At 53.3% G+C, this 18,366-nt stretch overlaps 2 protein-coding genes across 2 annotated transcripts; both read right to left on the minus strand.

Moving 5' to 3' along the window:
- Positions 1 to 35: 35 nt before the first annotated feature.
- REC8 (REC8 meiotic recombination protein) lies at positions 36 to 5,744 on the minus strand. The gene is made up of 19 exons (XM_055309030.1): positions 5,605 to 5,744; positions 5,436 to 5,504; positions 5,189 to 5,331; positions 5,028 to 5,103; positions 4,798 to 4,918; positions 3,747 to 3,831; positions 3,313 to 3,392; positions 2,937 to 3,069; positions 2,774 to 2,846; positions 2,606 to 2,691; positions 2,404 to 2,453; positions 1,920 to 2,063; positions 1,521 to 1,587; positions 1,266 to 1,399; positions 1,026 to 1,074; positions 712 to 778; positions 487 to 618; positions 311 to 417; positions 36 to 192 (listed from the first exon to the last, which is right to left on the minus strand). Exons 1-19 carry the CDS (start codon positions 5,658 to 5,660, stop codon positions 101 to 103), a joined length of 1,764 nt encoding a protein of 587 aa, XP_055165005.1. The 5' UTR covers positions 5,661 to 5,744; the 3' UTR covers positions 36 to 100.
- A 7,595-nt stretch (positions 5,745 to 13,339) lies between these two features.
- Positions 13,340 to 18,012, minus strand: IRF9 (interferon regulatory factor 9). Its single transcript, XM_055309173.1, has 9 exons — positions 17,932 to 18,012; positions 17,000 to 17,180; positions 16,496 to 16,679; positions 16,159 to 16,289; positions 15,983 to 16,061; positions 15,810 to 15,881; positions 14,919 to 15,260; positions 13,959 to 14,074; positions 13,340 to 13,799 (listed from the first exon to the last, which is right to left on the minus strand). Exons 2-9 carry the CDS (start codon positions 17,177 to 17,179, stop codon positions 13,671 to 13,673), a joined length of 1,233 nt encoding a protein of 410 aa, XP_055165148.1. The 5' UTR covers position 17,180; positions 17,932 to 18,012; the 3' UTR covers positions 13,340 to 13,670.
- Between the last annotated feature and the right edge of the window lie 354 nt (positions 18,013 to 18,366).

Raw genomic sequence — 18,366 nt, forward strand, 5'->3', positions numbered from 1 at the left:
AGTAGCTCCGAGAGCAGGAAGCATAGAGCTACATGTTGAGAACAGAGGCAGGAAGACGTAGTTTAATATAGCCAATTTCCCGGTGGCTTTATAATTAGTTCTAACCACAATGGAATCGAGGCCCCAGCCGGATCAGGAGGCGCCCGTATGGTTTCTCTTGCTCCAGGCGAAGGATCTGTTGGGCTGCAAGCACTGGTCAAGAGAAGAGGACGGGGCCAGTCAGGGGGGGAATCTGTGTAGCAGCCTCTGGCCTGTGTGTCCTTGCCTCCCTCCCTCCCCCCACCGTGTGCACACACACACACACACTCACCCAGAAGCAAGTAAAAGACCCGGGCGGCCATCCAGCGGGGGCTGAAGGGGGACAGCAGGCTGCTGAAATCAGGCTCCCTGTTGGCCTGCAGCTCCTGGGCTACAGCCCTGGGGGGATCAAGAGCTATGAGCTGAAGTCCCAGCCTGGGCCCACCCCAAGGCACCTTTCCCCATCACCTGTACACGGCCTCCAGCGACAGCAACTTGGGCTCTGGGGGCAGCTCCAAAGGCAACTCCAGGGGCATTTCAGGGACCTCAGGCACCACAGGCAACACAGGGGCCTCTGGCTGCTCTGCCTCAGCCCAGGCCCTGGGAGAAAACAGGAGTCAGTGGAGCTAGGAGGGAGGCAGGCTGTAACACTGACGAGGGCCATACCCAAGGTCACCTGGGTGGGTGGCTTACCACCGTTCTTCCGGGGGGATGAGGCTGGCACGGGACTTCTCTTCCTCAGCCGTTTCTAGAGAGAGCTCTGTTGGGAAGGTAAGATCCCAAGGGGGTCTTGCTGAGATCTGAGTTGAGGGACCTTGAGGCCACTCAGTTGAATTAGATGCCACTGCAGTGACTTGTTCAAAGTACACAGGTAGGAGAAACTGTTAAAGAGATCTAGGCCCCCTTACATTAAATGCTTCTTCTAGTAAAAACCATCAGCAGTTACGGTACCGGCTTCCTGGGACAGTGGCTGGGGTAATGGTCCCCTCACTTCCCCAGGTGCCTACCTGAAGACAGCATGAGGGGCCCACTGGGCTCCTGGGCCTCTCTCAGGACCTGGGGATGGGAGAAAGAGAACTAAGTCCTCAAGTGTCACAGAAGCGCCCAGGCAGGGTGACGCAGGCTTGCACTTGGGGACAGGACCTGGCGCCACTGGCCTGGGGGGTGGGAGGGGCCCAGAAGGCAGCCTGCTGGAACTCAAGAGGGGGCCGGCCCTGAGGGCACCCCTCCCCAGGGCGTGCAGTTACCTCAATATCACTTGGGGTTTCCATCCTCCTTTCTTCCTCCTCAGGCTCCAGAGGTGGCCTTCGCCTGAGTGCTCCGAGGGGTGGCTGCGCACAGTGGGTCCAGAGAGCCAGCAGTTCTGGGGGCAGCCAGCCAGCTGGGGAGGAAGGGAAGGAGGGCAGCAGGGATGGGGTCTGAGGTATGAGGAACACAACAAGCAAGGAATATGGGTTCAACTCCCCCCACACACACACATGCCAGCTCCCACCATTCCTTACAGTGAGTCGGGGTTTGGAATAGCTCTGTGGGGCTTCTGATGGTCCTCTCCAGAGGCTGCACCTTTGGCTGTAAGGGGGAGGTGGGGCAGAGCCAACTCAGGAGTGAGCCACTCCTCCCTGCCCCGTCTCCACTTCTTTGCAATTCATTGTTCCAAGGCCTCTGAGACTTTCCAAGTGTCAGGCTTCTGCCCCTGCCTGCCCTGCTCACTGCTAACTGGTGCCCATGGATGGGCTATGTGGGTCACTGAAGGAACATGTGTAGACCTGTAACACGTGCTCTCTGGGGATGGATCCCAGTGCAGCCTCAGAGATGAGAAGGCCCAGTATGCATGGCCCCAGGCCCTCCCTGCCTGCCTCCCTCCCTTTGTCCCTCCCCTGCAGAACCTGGGCTGCACTCACACACTCCCAGCAGTGGGCTCTGGTTTGCAGTTGTTCCTGGAATTTCTCCCGGGAGATCTGAGTCTCCTTGTCCCAGAACAATAATTGGCGGCGGCGGCGACGAGCGGGTGGGATCCTAGGACGTGGGGGCACTGGAGGCCGCCTCTGAGTGGAGAGGGGAGGTGGGGGCAAGGATACCCATTACTCCTTTTCCTGCCACCTTGGCCGACTATGAAACAGGCCCCACATACCCGCTCCACAGGCACCCTGGAAAAGAGCTTGGGCAGGGCCTCAAGTGCAGCTCTGACCTCACAGGAGGGGACCCACCTGGGAAGTGCAGGCTGGACAAAATGGAGCGTGGGCGGGGGCACCTTTTACCATTTGCACAAAGACCCAGGTTGGCTAGCAGTTGCCTAGGGATTGGGGAAGCTGAGTAGGGATGAGCAGCTCTGGGAGCTGTGAGAGTAGAGCAAAAGGGGAGAGAGCTTGGAAGGGCAGTACTCACCTCTGGGCTGAGGGGGGCTGGCAGACGCAGCTCCAGAGGAGGGGTCACCTCTGCAACAACATTCTAGGTCCCAGATGTGCCACACCCCTTCACCCCAGCAGCCACCCAGGCAAGAAGCTAGAAGGCCTCCCTTCGACAAGGTGGAATCCAGGGCCCTTGGCTGCAGTAGCTGGGGAAGGCCCCAGGCAGGATGGGCACTCACCAGTAGGTAGGGCCTCAGGCTCCCAGCCTGCTGGCTTCAGCTCCTCCGGGACCAGGACAGGAAGTGGCTCTGCAACCCCTTCCACCCTGAGGGAAAACGGGCAAGAGAAATGAGGTCAGCCCTCTCAGCACAGACCCCCTAGCTGGCCCAAGGGGATGTTGCCCTTACAGTGTGAGAGCTGCAGGTGAGAGTGGGGGTACTTCGGCCTCCCCCTCAAGAGCCCGGGGCTCCTCCTTGGACACTGCACAGAGAAAATCAGGGCTTAGAGCACAGAAGAGCAGACATGGGAGCACTACTGCCCCCGCCCGCCTGCCCGTGCCAGGGCGCTGACCATCCACTGGCGGAGGGGCCCTACGAGGCCGGAGAGGCCTGCCTAGCCGCTCCTCTAACAAGATAGCTTCGTCTTCCTCGGCAATCAGCAGGTCCAGGTCTCGGCGGCTGATCTCTGGGAGGTCCTGTTCACCCTGTCAAGAGAGGAGGAGTAAGGAGAGGGAATGCAATTCCATTTCTGGAAAAGGCAGTAGCTCTAGGAGATGGGATGTGAGAGGTGAGTGGCAGGAGGCCTGCTGAAATGGAGACAAGAAGGCAGGACCGGGGGGGGGGGGGGGGGGGGGGGGGGGCGGGGGGCAGACAGGGCCGGGTAAGGTGGGCTGAGCCTCCAGAGGCAGGCCTTAGGCCTGTGGCTCTGTTGCCTGGGGACAACTCACCTCGATGTGCAGCATGCGGATTGGCTCCGCCTCCTGGAGGGTGATGGCCTCTGGAGACAGCACAGTGACCGGGATCCTGTCTGGAGGGGCAGGAGAGTCACACCAGGCCCTCTGCTTCCTTCCAGATTCCCACACCCGTGTGGTAAGGCAGAAGCATGGACTCTGGAATCAAGTCAGCTTGGGTTCTGGTCAGGTTTGGGCCGGTCACTGGCAATCTGCCCCTGCCTATGCTGTTTAACCACTACGGGCCTCATTTTCCTCCTCTGTAAAATGGGGATAAGAATTCTGATCTCACAGGACTCTTGTGAGGCAGAAATAAGGTGACAAAGTGCCCCTCACAGGGCCTGGCTCTTAAGAGAAGCTGAAAGATGGTCATTTCTTCAGTTCCTGGGCCTTCCTACGCCTCCCCTGGGAAGGAGGCTCTCTCTGCTCACCTGGCTTCGGAGGCTCCATGGGGACTTCAGGAGGGGCCTCCTCAAGAACTTTCTCTGGGGTTGCAGCCTCTAGGAGGTGTCGAATCTTTGGGGAGGAAAAAGGAAGGGTTCATCTTCAGCCCGTTTTCCTACTTCCACCACCTTATTCAGACAATAGATTAAGGCTTCGTGTTTAAGCCTTGTGACATGAGCTTGCGCTGAGCTCACTCGCCATTTGCTCTTGCCTCTCGTTCCTGCCCCATAAGAACAGTTTTTCTGTGCAGGAAGCACTGCATCCTCATGTCAAGTGTTGTGGGGTATAGAGGAACAGAAAAGACATTTGAGTTTAGTAGCTTATAGTCTAAGAGGAAGATCAGTTCATATAGGACCCCAGCAAGAGTCCACACAAAGGGTGAAACAAGCCCCTAGCCAAGTGCTCATTTCCAAAACAATGTGTGGGCCTGGCCAGGGAGAAGGCCTCATAGAAAGGGGTGACATTGGAGCCAGGTCTGCTACAGATACATATGACTTAATACAGAACGAAGGTGACCAGCACAGGCGTGGAGAGCCGCTTGTAGTGGGGAACCGCTGGAGGCGTCTTTTTTTTCAATATTTTACTTATTTATTCATGAGAGACACACACAGAGAGAGAGGCAGAGACACGGGCAGAAGGAGAAGAAGGCTCCATGCCTGACACGGGACACGATCCCGGGTCTCCAGGACCACACCCTGGGCTGAAGGCTGCGCTAAACCGCTGTGCTACCCGGGCTGCCCTGGAGGCATCTTTGAAAGAAGGAAGTAGCGCTGTCTTAAGCTGTGGAGGTGTCAGGGTGTGGACAAGGAACAAGGACAGGAAACCCAGGGCTAAGAGATGATAAGGGGCTACATTAGAGCCTTGGCAGTGGGAACTGTGTGGAGAGTACTTGAGACAAGAGTTGCCTGGAGGGTGACCTTGAATAGATGAGTGGAGCCGTCTTTGTTGGGAGGGGTCCACCATGACAGCCCCCCAGGGTTAGACTGGCACAGGGACAGCACTCCCCTTCTGCACTGTCAACTCATCGGTGAGGCCTACCTGAGGGATACTGAAGGGGCTGGGAAGTGTGGGATCCACAGACATCAACCCAAAAAAGGGGTCTGGAGCATCTTCCAGGGTCTCCATCATGGCCAGGTGGTTAGGAAGCAGCAGGCTGGGTCTGAGAGAGAGGGAAAATGTGGGCTGTCAAGCACTGAGGCAGAGGGCTGACTCCAAGCAGGGAGGTCGCACACCGGCGGCTGAGGGGTTCAGGCCCCCGGGGCACTCACAGGTCAGTGTCCACCATATCAATGCGGATCTGCATCTGGGCACGGTGCAGGCGCTCCAGGATGTGCTGGATGTCCTCTGTGGGCAGGGGTGGCAAGGTAGAGCGCATGCCTAGCCCAGGGCCACTGGGCTTTGCCCCATCTCCGAGCCTTCCCAGCCTTACCTACGAGGTACTGGCATTGTTGAGTGTAGACGCGGATCACGCCGATCTGCAGCTGGGCTGACAGATACAGGGAGAAGCGGGGCCGCGGCTGGCCGGGCTGCGGGGGCTGCACTCGTACCAGCACATAATCCAGGATTTCCTCGCTGCGGGGGACGGCGCGCCCTGATCACGCTGCGCCACGGCCCGCCCCTCCTCCCCTGCCCCGCCCGCTCAGGCCAGGCCGCTCCTCCCCTTCCTCCGGCCTTACCAGGTCTTCACCACGTTCACCTTCAGATACTCGCGCTTCACCAACCGGCTGCCGCGGGTCGCTGCCAGCCTGGGGGCGGGGGGCGGAGGAGGGGAGGGGGTGGATGGCGGGGGCAGCGCTGGCTGGGGCCCCTGGGTGCCCCTCCCGGCGCTCACGGCTGGGCCCTTACCAGATGGTGGCGAAGCAGCCAGTGTGGCGCTGAAGCACGTTGGGATAGTAGAACATCGTCCCGCCGGGCTTTCACCCTCGTCCCCACCACTCCTCCGCTGGATCTCGATCTCGATCTGAATCCTTCGTGGCACTGGGCTTCCCAACAGCGTCGGGGCAAAGGCTTTGGAGAGGCGAGGCGGCACCCCGGGTGGCCCCCAGGACGCCAGGTAAAGGAACCGACGTCTCTGCGGCGGGTAAACAATTAAGGCGAGGAGGAAACCGAGGCGCGGACTGCACACACGCCGGTGGGGACGCCCCTCTGCCGCCCCGGGTGGGCTCACACGCCGCGTGGCTGCTTCGAACTTACGGGGCCTTCCGGGTCGGGTTCCGGGTTGGAGGTACAGAGCTCGCCGAGGCCGGGCTCCGAGGGCGGACGGCGGGCCTCCGCAGGGGCGCCGGGCTCCCGGGCTCCCGGGCTCCCGGGCTCCCGGGCCTTGCACTCCGCTCGGGCACCTGCAGCCCCGGCGCGGCTAGATCCCGCCGCAGGGGGCGCGCGCTCCGGAGCTGGGCGCCTCCCTCGTCATTAGACGGCGGCGGACCCCGCAACAGCCAATGGGGAGCAGGGATGGGCTTGGGGGCGCTCTGCCCCAGGACCCCGAGCCGCCCACTTGGCATCGAGGCCACCCGGCTCCTGGGCGGGCAGCGAGCCAATCAGAAGGAGCCCACGTGCCGCGCGGGCCATTGTGACGTGTCCTGACCAATGGACTCTCGTTCTCGCCTCTGGTAACAAGGGTTCCTCGGTGGCACTTCTCTGCTGACCAATGAGCGAGGAGCACGTCCCAGCCAACCCCTCCCCCCCCCCAGCCGGCTTGGTAACAAGGGCGTTTCAACTACCCGAAAAGGTCGGGGCATCGGGTCATGCCCGGGGCAACTGCCCTGCCCCATTCTGGGCGCCTGACCTGAGGTCAGACCTTGCCCTTTCCCCTGATGCCCCAAGTCCCTGTTCTTATGGGTTAAGGAAGGAGAGATGATAAGCAAGTAGACAAATAGAAATATGTTAAGTGCTGACCAGTGCTAGGAGAACAATGAGGCAGCACAGAAGAATAGAGAATAGTGAGCGCTGCTGTTTACATACGGTGCTCAGGGAAGCCCTCTCTGAAGAGAGAAGGCAAAAGCACCCTCCTGAAGGAAGGATATTTTACACGAAACCCCCCAGCAACTGCAAAGGTCCTGAGACAGAAATATGGGAAGTTCAAGGAGCCTGGAGCAAGAATGACAAGGGGTGACGTTAGAGAGGAAGATAGGGGTCACATCACAAGGAGTACAGAGGCCACTGTAAGGATTTGGGCTTTTACTCTGTAGGAGTCAACAGCTAATGGAGGGTTTTGAGCAGAGGAATGACATGAGATTTGTGTTAAGACAATCTCTACTGTGTTGAGATTAGGCAAAGGTGGACAATAGTGGAGGGAGAAAAAAAGATGTAGAAGGAAGGAGAAAGAGATATGACAGTAGCTTGTTCCAAAGTGTTAGTGGTGAAAGCAGAGAAAAGTGGTCAGACTCTGGATAGATCCTGAAGGAATAAGGGGATCTGCTGATGGATTGGATGTGGGGTATGGCAGAAAAATGGAAGAGGACACTATAATCATAAATGGAACAATCCAACCAGAAAATAAAACAATTGTAAATACTTATGCACCCAACATGGAAGCACCCAAATACATGAAGCAGTTAATAACATATAAAGGAAGTAATCAATAGTAATACAATAATAGTAGGGGACTTTAATCCTCGCTTACATCAATGGACAGGTCATCTAAACAGAAAGTAAAGAGACGGTGGCTTTGAATGACCCATTGGACCAGGTGGATTTAACATATATATTCAGAACATTTCATCCTAAAACAGCAGAATATACATTCTTTTCAAGCACACATGGAACATTCTCCAGAATAGATTACATATTAGGCCACAAAACAAGTCTCAACAAATTAAACATCGAAGCCATGCCATGTATCTTTTCTAACCACAACACTATGAAACTAGAAATCAACCATAAGAAAAAAATCTGGAAAGATCACAAATACATGGAGATTGAGTAACATGCTAGTAAGCAATGAATGGGTCAATGAAGAAATCAAAAAGGATATCAAAAAATACAGACACGGGCAGCCTCGGTGGCTCACTGATTTAGCACCACCTTCAGCCCAGGGCCTGATCCTGGAGACCCGGGATCAAGTCCCACGTCAGGCTCCCTGCATGGAGCCTGCTTCTCCCTCTGCCTGTGTCTCTGCCTCTCTCTCTGTGTGTGTGTCTCTCGTGAATAAATAAATAAAAAATCTTAAGAAAAAATACAGACATGAACATTAAAACACAACAGTCTAAAATTGTTGGAATGCGACAAAAGCAGTTCTAAGAGCAAGACTTATAGTAATACAGACCTACTTCAAAAAGCAAGAAAAATCTCAAACCTTATACCTAAAGGAGCTAGAAAAAGAAGAACAAAACCCAAAACCAATAAAAGGAAAGAAGTAAGGAAATAATAAAGATTAGAGCAGAGAGATGTCTTGGTGGCTCAGTGGTTGAGCATCCGCCTTTGGCTCAGGTCTTGATTCCAGGGTCCTGGGATCTAGTCCCACATCGGGCTCCCCACAGGGACCCTGCTTCTTCTTCTGCCTATGTCTCTGCCTCTCTCTGTGTCTCTCATGAATAAATGAATAAAATCTTTTTTAAAAATTTAAAAATGGATAGATCAATGAAAGTAGGAGGTGGTTCTTTGAAAAGATCAACAAAATTTATAAACTGTTAAAAGCCAGACTAAAAAGCATTCAAAATCAGAAATGAAAGAGGAGAAATAACAACCAATACCACAGAAATACAAAAGATCATAAAAGAATATTATGAAGACTTATATGCCAACAAATTGGACAACCTAGAAGAAATGAGTAAATTCCTAGAAACCTGAGTCAGAAGGAAATAGAAAATTTGAACAGACCAGTTATCAGCAACGAAATTCAATCATTAATCAAAAAACTGTCAATAAACAAAAAGTCCAGGACTGGATGGCTTCACAGGTGAATTCAACAAAATATTTAAAAAAGAGTTAATACCTATGCTTTTCAAATTGTTCAAAAAAAAAAAAAAAAAGGAGTACCTGGATGTCTCAGTTAAATATCTGCCTTCATTTCAAGTCATCCTGGGATCAAGCCCTATGGCAGGCTCCCTGCTCAACTTGCTTCTCCCTCTCCCTCTGCCTCTCCTTCTGCTTGTGTTGTCTATCTCTGTTGAATAAGTAAATAGAATCTTAAAAAAAAAAAAAAGATGACAGAATGCTTCCAAATTCATTGTATGAGGTCTGCATTGTCCTGATACAAAAAACAAACAAAAAAAGAAAACCACAGGCCAGTGATTCTTCTTTTTTTTTTTTTCAGGCCAGTGATACTGATGAACAGAGATGCAAAAGCCCTCGACAAGATATTAGCAAACTGAATCCAATAATACACTAAAAAAAATCATTCGTCACGATCAAGAAGGATTTATTCCTGGGTTGCAAGTGTGGTTCAATATTTGCAAATCAATCATGATATGTCATATTGTTAAGGATAAAAAACATATGGTAATTTCAATAAATGCAGAAAAAGCATTTGACAAAGTACAACATTCATTCATGATAAAGACCTTGAACAAAGTAGATTTAGAGGAAACATACCTCAACATTATAAAGGCCATATATGTAAGACCTACAGGTGACACCATTCTCAATGGGGAAAAACTGAAAGCTTTTCCCCTAAGGTCAGGAAAAGGTAAGAATGTTCATTCTCACCACTTTTCTTCAACATAGTACTGGAAGTCCTAGTCACAGCAATCAGATAGGAAAAAGGAATAAAAGGCATCCAAATTGGTAAGGAAGAATTAAAATTTTTACTATTTGCAGATGACATGACACTATATATAGAAAACCTTGAAAACTCCACCAAAAAACTACTAGACCTGATCAATGAATTCAGTAAGGTCACAGGACACAAAATCAATGTACAGAAATCCATTGCATTTCTCTACACTAATAATGAAGCAGCAGAAAGAGAAATGAAGAAAACAATCCCATTTATAATTGTACCCAAAATAATAAAATACCTAGGAACGAACCTAACCAAAGAGGTAAAAGATCTGTACTCTGAAAACTATAAAACACTGATGAAAGAAATTGAATATGACACAAAGAAATGGAAAGAGATTCTATGCTCATGAAGTGAACAAATATTGTCAAAGTGTCTATACTATCCAAAGCAATCTACAGATTTAATGCAATCCCTGTCAAAATAGCATGAATCCCTAGCAATAGTAACTTTGAAAAACAATATTTTTCAAAAAACTAGAACAAACAATCCTAAAATTTGTATGCAACCACAAAAAACCCTCAAATAGCCAAAGCAATCCTGAGAAAGAAAAGCAAAGCTGGAGGCATCATAATCCAGACTTCAAGTTATATTACAACGTTGTAGTAATCAAAACTGTATGGTACTGCCATAAAAACAGAAAGAGGGGTGCCTGAGTGGCACGGTTGGTCAAGCATCCAACTCCTGGTTTTGGCTTGGATTGTGATTTCAGGGTCCTGGGATTGAGCCCCGTGTCAGCTCTGTGCTCAGTAAGGTGTCTGCTTGAGAGTCTCTCCCACTCCCTCTGCCCCTCCCATACGTACTCGGTCACTCACTGTCTAAAATAAGTAAATAAATTTTTTTTTAATTTTTATTTATTTATGATAGGCACACAGTGAGAGAGAGAGAGAAAGGCAGGGACACAGGCAGAGGGAGAAGCAGGCTCCATGCACCGGGAGCCCGACGTGGGACTCGATCCCGGGTCTCCAGGATCACGCCCTGGGCCAAAGGCAGGCGCTAAACCGCTGCACCACCCAGGGATCCCTTTTTTTTTTTTTTAATTTTTATTTATAAGTAAATAAATCTTTAAAAAATATAGACATGTAGACCAATGGAACAGAATACAGAGCCCAGAACTAAACCTACAATTACATGATCAATGAATCTTCAACAAAGGCGGTAAGTATATGAAAAGGGAAACAGTCTCTTCCACAAATAGTGGTGGGAACATTGGACAGCTACATGCAAAAGAATGAAACTGGAACACTTTTCTACACCATACATAAAAATAAACTCAAAATAGATTAAGGACCTAAATGTGAGACTTAAAACCATAAAAATCTTAGAAGAGAACACAAGTAGTGCTCTCTGACATCAGCTGTACCATGTTTCTAGATGCATCCCCTGAAGAAAGGGAAACAAAAGCAAAAATAAGGGATGCCTGGATGGCTCAGCAGTTTAGCGTCTGCCTTTGGCTCAGGGCATGATCCTGGAGTCCAAGGATTGAGTCCTACATCGGGCTCCCTGCATGGAGGGAAGCATGGAGGGATTCTGCTTCTCCCTCTGCCTGTGTCTCTGCCTCTCTGTGTCTCTCATGAATAAACAAATACAATCTTAAAAAAAAAAAACTATGGAGACTACATCAAAATTAAAGGCTTTTACACAGTGCAAGAAACCATCAACAAAACTAAAAGGCAACCTACTAAATGAGAGAAGATATTTGCAAATGACATATCTCGTAAAGGGCTAGTATCCAAAATATATAAAGAAGTTATGCAACTCAACACCAAAAAATCTCCAAATAATTCAATTAAAAAAATGGGCAGAAGACATGAACAGACATTTCTCTAAAGAAGACAGACAGAAGGCAGCTACGGTGGTGCAGCGGCTTAGCGCCGCCTGCAGCCCAGGGTGTGATCCTGGAGACTGGGGATCAAGTCCAACATCAGGCTCCCTGCATGGAGCCTGCTTCTCCCTCTGCCTGTGTCTCTGCCTCTCTCTCTCTCTGTGTTTCTCATGAATAAATAAATAAATCTTTAAAAAAAAAAGAAGAAGACAGATGGTGGCCAACAGCTACATGAGAAGATGCGCAACATCACTCATCAGGGAAATGCAAATCAAAACCACAGTGATCTATCACCTCGCGCCTGTCAGAATGGCTAAAATCAAAAACACAAGAAACAACATGTGTTGGTGAGGATGTTGGAAAAAAAGGAACTCTGTGCACTACTGTTGGGGATGCAAACCGGTGCAGCCACTGCGGACAACAGTATGGAGGGTGCTTAAGAAATTAAAAATAGAACTACTATATGATCCAGCGACTCCACTACAGGGCATTTACCCAAAGAATATGAAAGCACCAGTGCAAAAGGATATAGGCACCCCTATGTTTATAGCAGCAGTGTCTACAAGAGTCAAACTATGGAAGCAGCCCAGGTGTCCATCGATAAAGAAATGGATAAGTAATTATACACGTGAAACTAATTTGACACTGTATGTTAATTATACTGGGATTAAAATTAAAAATAAAAGAGAGAAGATGAAGTTGAGGAGGCAGCAAGGGCACAGGAGGGCCAGGAGGGATTCTAGCAAGCTGAGGGCACTCTGGAGTTCGAGTACCTGAGCACTCGGTACCTGCGTTCTTCCCTGCTAATGCAGAGGCCTGTTTGGGCTCTTGGCTTCTCAGGAGGACGATGGGCAAGACTGAATAGGAGGAAGATCCAAGGAGGTAGGCAGGAAGGCTCAAGGGCAGCACTGAAGTTTGTCAAACATGCCAATAGGAAGATCCTTGAGGGTCTAGGCGTCTAGGTTTTGATCACGTAGGTGAACCAGGCAAAGCTTCCAAGAGCAGCCTGACAGGAAGGAGTCTGGTCTGGGAGCCCCTCTTCCTCCAATCTGGGGTCCCCTACAGGAAGAGGGGAGCTGGAGGCTTCAACATCAGCTAAATGGTGACTTAGGTCTGGACGTGAATGGAGAGATTAAGATGACGAGTGGCCTTAAAGAGGAAGAACTTGGGATCCCTGGGTGGCGCAGCGGTTTGGCACCTGCCTTTGGCCCAGGGCGCGATCCTGGAGACCCGGGATCGAATCCCACATCGGGCTCCCGGTGCATGGAGCCTGCTTCTCCCTCTGCCTGTGTCTCTGCCTCTCTCTCTTTCTCTCTGACTATCATAAATAAATAAAAAATAAAAAAAAATTTAAAAAAAAAAAAAGAGAAGAACTTTTAGTTTGGTGGCAAACCCTGGGGGGTAAGGGCTCAGAGGGGCGAGCTGACCTGGAGCCCTCAAATCTCAGTGAGCAAGTGTGGGTGACATTGCAGCCTAGGCTAGATGGTCTTCTATGGGGCTTAGGTAGAGCAAGGAAAACAGTTTGGGAGTCCCTCCCATTGAGAGGATAGCACCCCATGTGTTGGGAGAAGAGGTGCCAGGGCCTGGTCTCCCTCAGCACAGGAGGCTCAGCAGCTCTTCCCTCTGTTTCCGCCGCCCATTCCAGGCCCCAGTGCTTGTAGCCCAGAATTTGAGGGCAACTTCAAGTTCTCCTGTTCATTTAGAACTCCTGCCCAGAGTCCAACCCTAAGCCTGTTGTAAGGCCCAAATCAGAGGCCTTAGCCAAGAAGAGAAGAGCCCAGATTTTTCCATGTGAGGTTGGTGGCTACAGCAGCTGTAGGCCATGCTCTTCCGGGTGGCTAACCTCTCCCCTCTCCCCATGCCCAGAACCCACAGAACCCAGACAGCGTCCTAGCCAGAACCTGCTGGTGGAGGAGATGAAAGGGGCCCAGAGAGGTCAGCAGGAAGAGAACCCAAGTACTTCACTCTCACCTTACATCTCTTTCACTTCCCTGTGACCCCTGCTACCTTTTCATCCCAACAAAGCAGATACTGACTCCTCTTTCAAAAAATTTTATTTTAAATCCCTAGTGAACATCTAAGAAGAAAATGTAAAGTGCTTGGCTTTAGGACTGGGGGAAGAGGGAAAGGTCCCCTGAGTTCATACCATTTGGACTTTCCCAGGTCAGTTCCTCAGAAATGAAAGGTGTATCTCAAAACAAAAACAAAAACAAACAAAACAAAAACAAAAAACGGGGGGTATAAAGATCATCCTTGAGTTCTCCACCAGCCGGGTACATGAGCAGTTGAAGGACAGAGCTGTCAGGGACAACCACGGAGAACTGTCACGGAGGGAGGCAGGCCAACAGTGTGGAGAATGAGTCTCTTTCAAAGCAGATAGGAGGAAGAGAGAGGAGAGGAGGAAGCGGGGTCTCCCAGGCTCTGCAGCAGGGACACAGCGGCTGACTGCTCCTCTGGAGTCTCTTCCAGTAAATGTCGGGCAAAGGCCTGCTCCATCTGTGCCAGAGAAGGTGGGGGAGAACTTGTCAGGAGCACAGCCAAGAGCAGACACTACCCTAGGAGGTCTTCCCCCCAGGCCCCGTCTCCTGCTGGAACCACCCCAACACACGCCCTCCAGGGGCAGGCTAGCCTACTCTTCCCCTGCCCTGAACTCACCTGCACCGTGATGAGGCTCTTTGGGGTGCGGCTGGGTCCGGGGCTCTCCTCCCAGAAATTCAGTGTCACCTGGAACTCAGGTGGGGGACCCAGGCCCTGGAAGTACCTGACCAGGTCTGATGAAGGAAAAAGGATTAAGGGCTAGAAGAAAGAGAAGACAGGGGCCACAGGCAGGGAGGGGACCGAGAGGGGCCCACCATGGACAAAGACGGATGGCTGTGGGGCCAGAACTGGAGCCGCAGGATTGTGAGGCTGCTGCCTTATGCCAGGAGGAACGGTGGCAATTAGCTGCTACTCCCATGTGCAAACAGCAAAGGGCACCCCTTCCTCGAATAATACTTTGAGGTAACGGATTTTTATACGACCTGCAAGCTCTCTGCTGGAGAACTTAAGAGTCCTCCTGGCAGCCGGGGCTGCTTGACACAGAGGTGCCCCACTCTGTTGCTGGCTCACCAACCCCCCCCCAAGGGCACCCACGGCCCTGGAACTCTCCCATTCCGTGTCCCCTACACTCCTGGCCAGATTTACAGGTGAAGGGAGGCAGAAGTAGAATTCCAGAAGTGGATGGGAGAAGAATGACCAGAGGAGCTGCCCGGAGTGTGGCAGGGCCCGTGAGTAGGTGGAGGGCGTGTGTGGGAGCGTGTGCGGGAGAGGCCCAGCAGGCACACCTCCCATCACTGCATGCTGCCAGGCGGGGGCAGTCCCCGAGATGTGACGTGTGTGCTGAGCTCCACCTGAGCCTCATCTTCCGAGGCCTGGACTAGGGAAGGGTGGCTGCCAGACAGCTGCCGGGGCGGAGCACAGGGCCCCACAGGATGTGCATGGTGCGAGGGCAGGGTGCCACACAGCAGCTGTGATGAGGGATCTACTGGCAGAAACACAGGGTGGTGGCAGAGCCTATCAGGTCCCGGGGCAGGGTTATGAGGAGCCAGGGGCTCAGCTCAGCTGGAACAGCCTCACCTCTGCAGAAGTGGGTGGTTCTGAAGAGCTCCACACACTCATTGCTGGGCAGCAGATGTGGGCCTGGGCCAGGTGGGGCCTGGGGTGCATTCCAGGAGACGGGGATGGGGCAGAGGCGCTGCACGAAGAGGCCCCGGGAGTTGCTGGCTACCAGGACACCCCTCTCGATCTGGCTCAGCAGGCGCTGGGTGGGCTCTGGAGGGTCAGGCTTGGGAAAGACGACCTGCTCCATCCCGCACTGGGAGCCGGAGGGCTCGGCCACGAGGCGGCAGTCCAGGCTCTGCACCTGGGCTTTGCCCACCATGCGCCCACTGTAGATGAAGGTGAGCAGCAGCGAGTAGTCTGTGGACAGAGAACCACCAGCTGCCCCTGTGCTTCACCTGAGGGGTCCGCCGGGTCAGCCCCAGGGCCTGGGGGATGAGGAGAGGCTCCTCGAGAACCCCACATCCTCATTTTGCTGATGAGAAACGTGAGGTCCAGCGAGAGAAGCCAAGGGAGGACAGGGGTAGCAGCTTCATCTTCTGAGGCCAGGGGCCACCTCCTCATCTGCCCCATCGCCACCCTCACCAGCCTAGGGGCCTCCTGCCAGACTTTCTCATCACCCAGGGCCTTACAGTTTAGGTCCCAGAGCCTGGGTCTCTGCTTGACCCCCAGGAATTAATGTCTCAAAGTGGATTTCCTGGGAACAGAGTGTAGAGAGGGTATTTTTGAGAATTGAGCTGTGTCTGGAGTCTGGAGTCTGGCCAGGTATCCTGCCTAGAAACTAGTGCCTCTGTCTGGGCAAGGTGGGCCCAGGCTGCTATGAGCCCTGCCAGACACAGTGATGCATGCATGTCCACAGGGAGACAGGCAGGGGACAGGGCGCAGGGATGAGTCAGAAATGCCACGCACCTGAGCCCGGAGGGGGCAGAAGCTCCAGTGACACCTGATCTCCTTGGAAAGGGGCTTCAGCAGTACCTGTGCCTAGAAGGGAAGCAGCGGTGCATTGCTCAGAGTAGGACTGGGGACTCCAAGGGCCAGAGGGTACGGTGTGGGGGGACGAACAGAGGCGGGGGAGGTGGTACCTTCCTGGGGCTCAGGGCTGCTGTTGCTGCTACTCCCAAAGTTTGAACGGCTCGTTCCCCCATTGGCCCCCACCTCCTCCTGCAGACACAGGATCTATGGTTGGCCCACCTCTCCCCTAGTTACGGTCCCTGCCCTCAGGCGCCCCCCCCCACCCCGTTCCTACCCTTGCTCTTACATTTCTGAAGGGGTCCACAAGCAAGGAGGGACTGGGTGCACCATTCTTCACGGTCCCCTCGTCCTCCTCCCTTTCAGAGGACACAGAGCTGTGATGTCGCTTTGATGGTGATTTCTGGGTCCCAGGCTGGGCTGTGGAATATTGTGGAAGGGGAGAAATGGCAGAGCCTTAAGTGGGGACAGAGGGTAGGACAGGAGGCCGTGGAAGGATGGGCAGGACCAGAAAGGAGAAGCCAGCAGAGCTCGCCAAGGACAGTGATGGGGCAGAGGTCCCAGTGAGGGGCTGGAGAGAGGCAGGTCTGCTGCTGCTAGGAGGGGTGGGGCAAGGGGACACCCACCAGGGAGGGTCCCGGAGGGCAGCAGCCGATACACCTTGTAGGGCTCAGCTCCGTCCCTATGGCCGTTCTCAGGCACCTCCTCAAATTCAGGACTCTTGTTGAGCGCACAGCGCAGCCGAGTCTTCCAGATAGCCGGGCCTTCCATGTCCCCTTCCTTATACTTCCCCTTAAATATGGCCCACGCCTTCAAAACACAGGAAGTCAAACAGAGACAGCATGTTACACACCCCGGCTGACCCCCTACTTGCACCAGCTTCAGGCAGCTGGGCCACCCCAGCATCTGCACAGAAGGGCCGGCGCTCAGGTTTATGCTCCCCTACCGCCCTCTTGAAATCCTTCACAATGTTGGCATTTTCGCCATGCACAGGATGTGATGATCACGCAGCTGGTTCTACCCTCCCATCTCCCCTTTATCTGAAACCCAGGCAGACACAAGTCCTTGGGGTGAGAGCTTCAGTGTATACTCCACCCCTCCTTCGGAGGCTCCAGTTTCCGCGCTGTCACCTTGAAGAAGGCGGCATCCTGGTCCTCACGGAAGTCCTGTTTGCCCGCATGCTTCCAGGGGATCCGGAACATGGTCTTGGCTGCGTCGTCCCAGCACACCCCCGGGAACTGCCCGCTCTCCACCTGCTCCACCACCCAGTTCCGCAGCTTTCGGGTGGAGCGTGCCCTGCCTGAAGCCATCCTAGGGACAAGAGTGGCAGGTGGCATCAGTGGGACTGACGCTTTGGGAGGGGATGTCTGCCAAGATCCTTACCACCGGGGTTGGATTCTGGCAAGGGACCCCGGAATCCCATCTATCTTTTGCCTGTAGACCTTTCTCAAAAATTCTGAGCCCAAATGGTGAGGTTTGTCCCTTCACTAGTAATGACAAACAAAACAACAAAAGACACATCCCTTTTAATCTCCCAGGCTGTGACATCTGGGAGAAAACTCTACACACTGGTACTAGTTTTAAGACTTTCTGGGAAATCTGTTGTGTGGCAGAGAACTCTCTTGGTGTGGCTCGTGGGGACCGGCCCGGTCTCTAGCCCAAGCATCTGCTTCTGAGATGCCTGCCTCAATGGTCCCTCACCCACTCCCCTCCCAACAACCTGGTCCTTGACCCCCACCCTTCCCCTATAGGTAGGTGGGGCAGGGCTGCGGCGGAAGTGGGCAGGGCCAGAAGGCAGGAAAACAAACGGGCAGCCAGAGCCGGGCCTCTGAACAATCTAGCAGTAGGGCTTCCTGTCCTTTACTTCTAGGGCTGGGGCCCCTGACCCCCCGTCAGCCTCTCACTCAGGCCAACTCCCCCCCCCCCCCCCGCCCCCGGCTCACAGGCCATCTGTAGATTCCTGTTTCACAGAGGGGCCCCAGGAGACCCCACTCCCAACTCTAATCCGGACGGGCCTTCCAGCTCTAGACCCGGGCTGACCTCCACTCTCGGCCGGTCTTACCTGCGCGGCCAGCCGGCTGTCCCAAGATGCAAGCTGCCCTCGGCCCGGCACCCTCCAGATCTCTCCGCCCCTTCCTACAGTCCCCACCCTAAGTTTCAGTTCTCCAGGCGCCGCCGCTTCTCAGAAATCACGTGGTCCGAGCTGCAGGGCAACCGCGCGCCACCAGGGGGCGGCAGCATCCGAGGGCCCCCACCGCTCCCGTAGACCCCCCTGATTGCCAGCCGCTGCCGCTTCCCAGGGAGGCCAGGATTCTGGAGTCTGGCGGGGGGCCTCTGGCTAGCCCTCTACCACCCGTGCATCTGTGTTTACCCCCTCGTGCCTGCCTGGTGCCTGGCAGGTGACCTCAAATATCAGCTGGATTCCATGAAGGAACAAAGGACGCTGGGGAGGAGAAAGCCCAGGCCGGGTCGCTGGCTGGGGACAGCCTCCTTGGCC

This window comes from Nyctereutes procyonoides, unplaced genomic scaffold, assembly GCF_905146905.1.
Source record: "Nyctereutes procyonoides isolate TBG_1078 unplaced genomic scaffold, NYPRO_anot_genome, whole genome shotgun sequence".
Taxonomy (NCBI): domain Eukaryota; kingdom Metazoa; phylum Chordata; class Mammalia; order Carnivora; family Canidae; genus Nyctereutes; species Nyctereutes procyonoides.

Excerpts from the sequence above, each read along its gene's own strand:
- IRF9 (XM_055309173.1), bottom strand. The coding sequence starts at position 17,179 with ATGGCTTCAGGCAGGGCACGCTCCACCCGAAAGCTGCGGAACTGGGTG. Across the intron at positions 15,261-15,809 it reads TCTGCCCCCTCCGGGCTCAG|ACTACTCGCTGCTGCTCACC; the intron begins GTGCGTGGCATT and ends CTCTGTCCACAG. Across the intron at positions 13,800-13,958 it reads AGAGCCTCATCACGGTGCAG|ATGGAGCAGGCCTTTGCCCG; the intron begins GTGAGTTCAGGG and ends TCTCTGGCACAG.
- REC8 (XM_055309030.1), bottom strand. The coding sequence starts at position 5,660 with ATGTTCTACTATCCCAACGTGCTTCAGCGCCACACTGGCTGCTTCGCC. Across the intron at positions 3,393-3,746 it reads CATGGAGCCTCCGAAGCCAG|ACAGGATCCCGGTCACTGTG; the intron begins GTGAGCAGAGAG and ends CTGCCCCTCCAG. Across the intron at positions 1,075-1,265 it reads AAACCCCAAGTGATATTGAG|GTCCTGAGAGAGGCCCAGGA; the intron begins GTAACTGCACGC and ends TCCCATCCCCAG.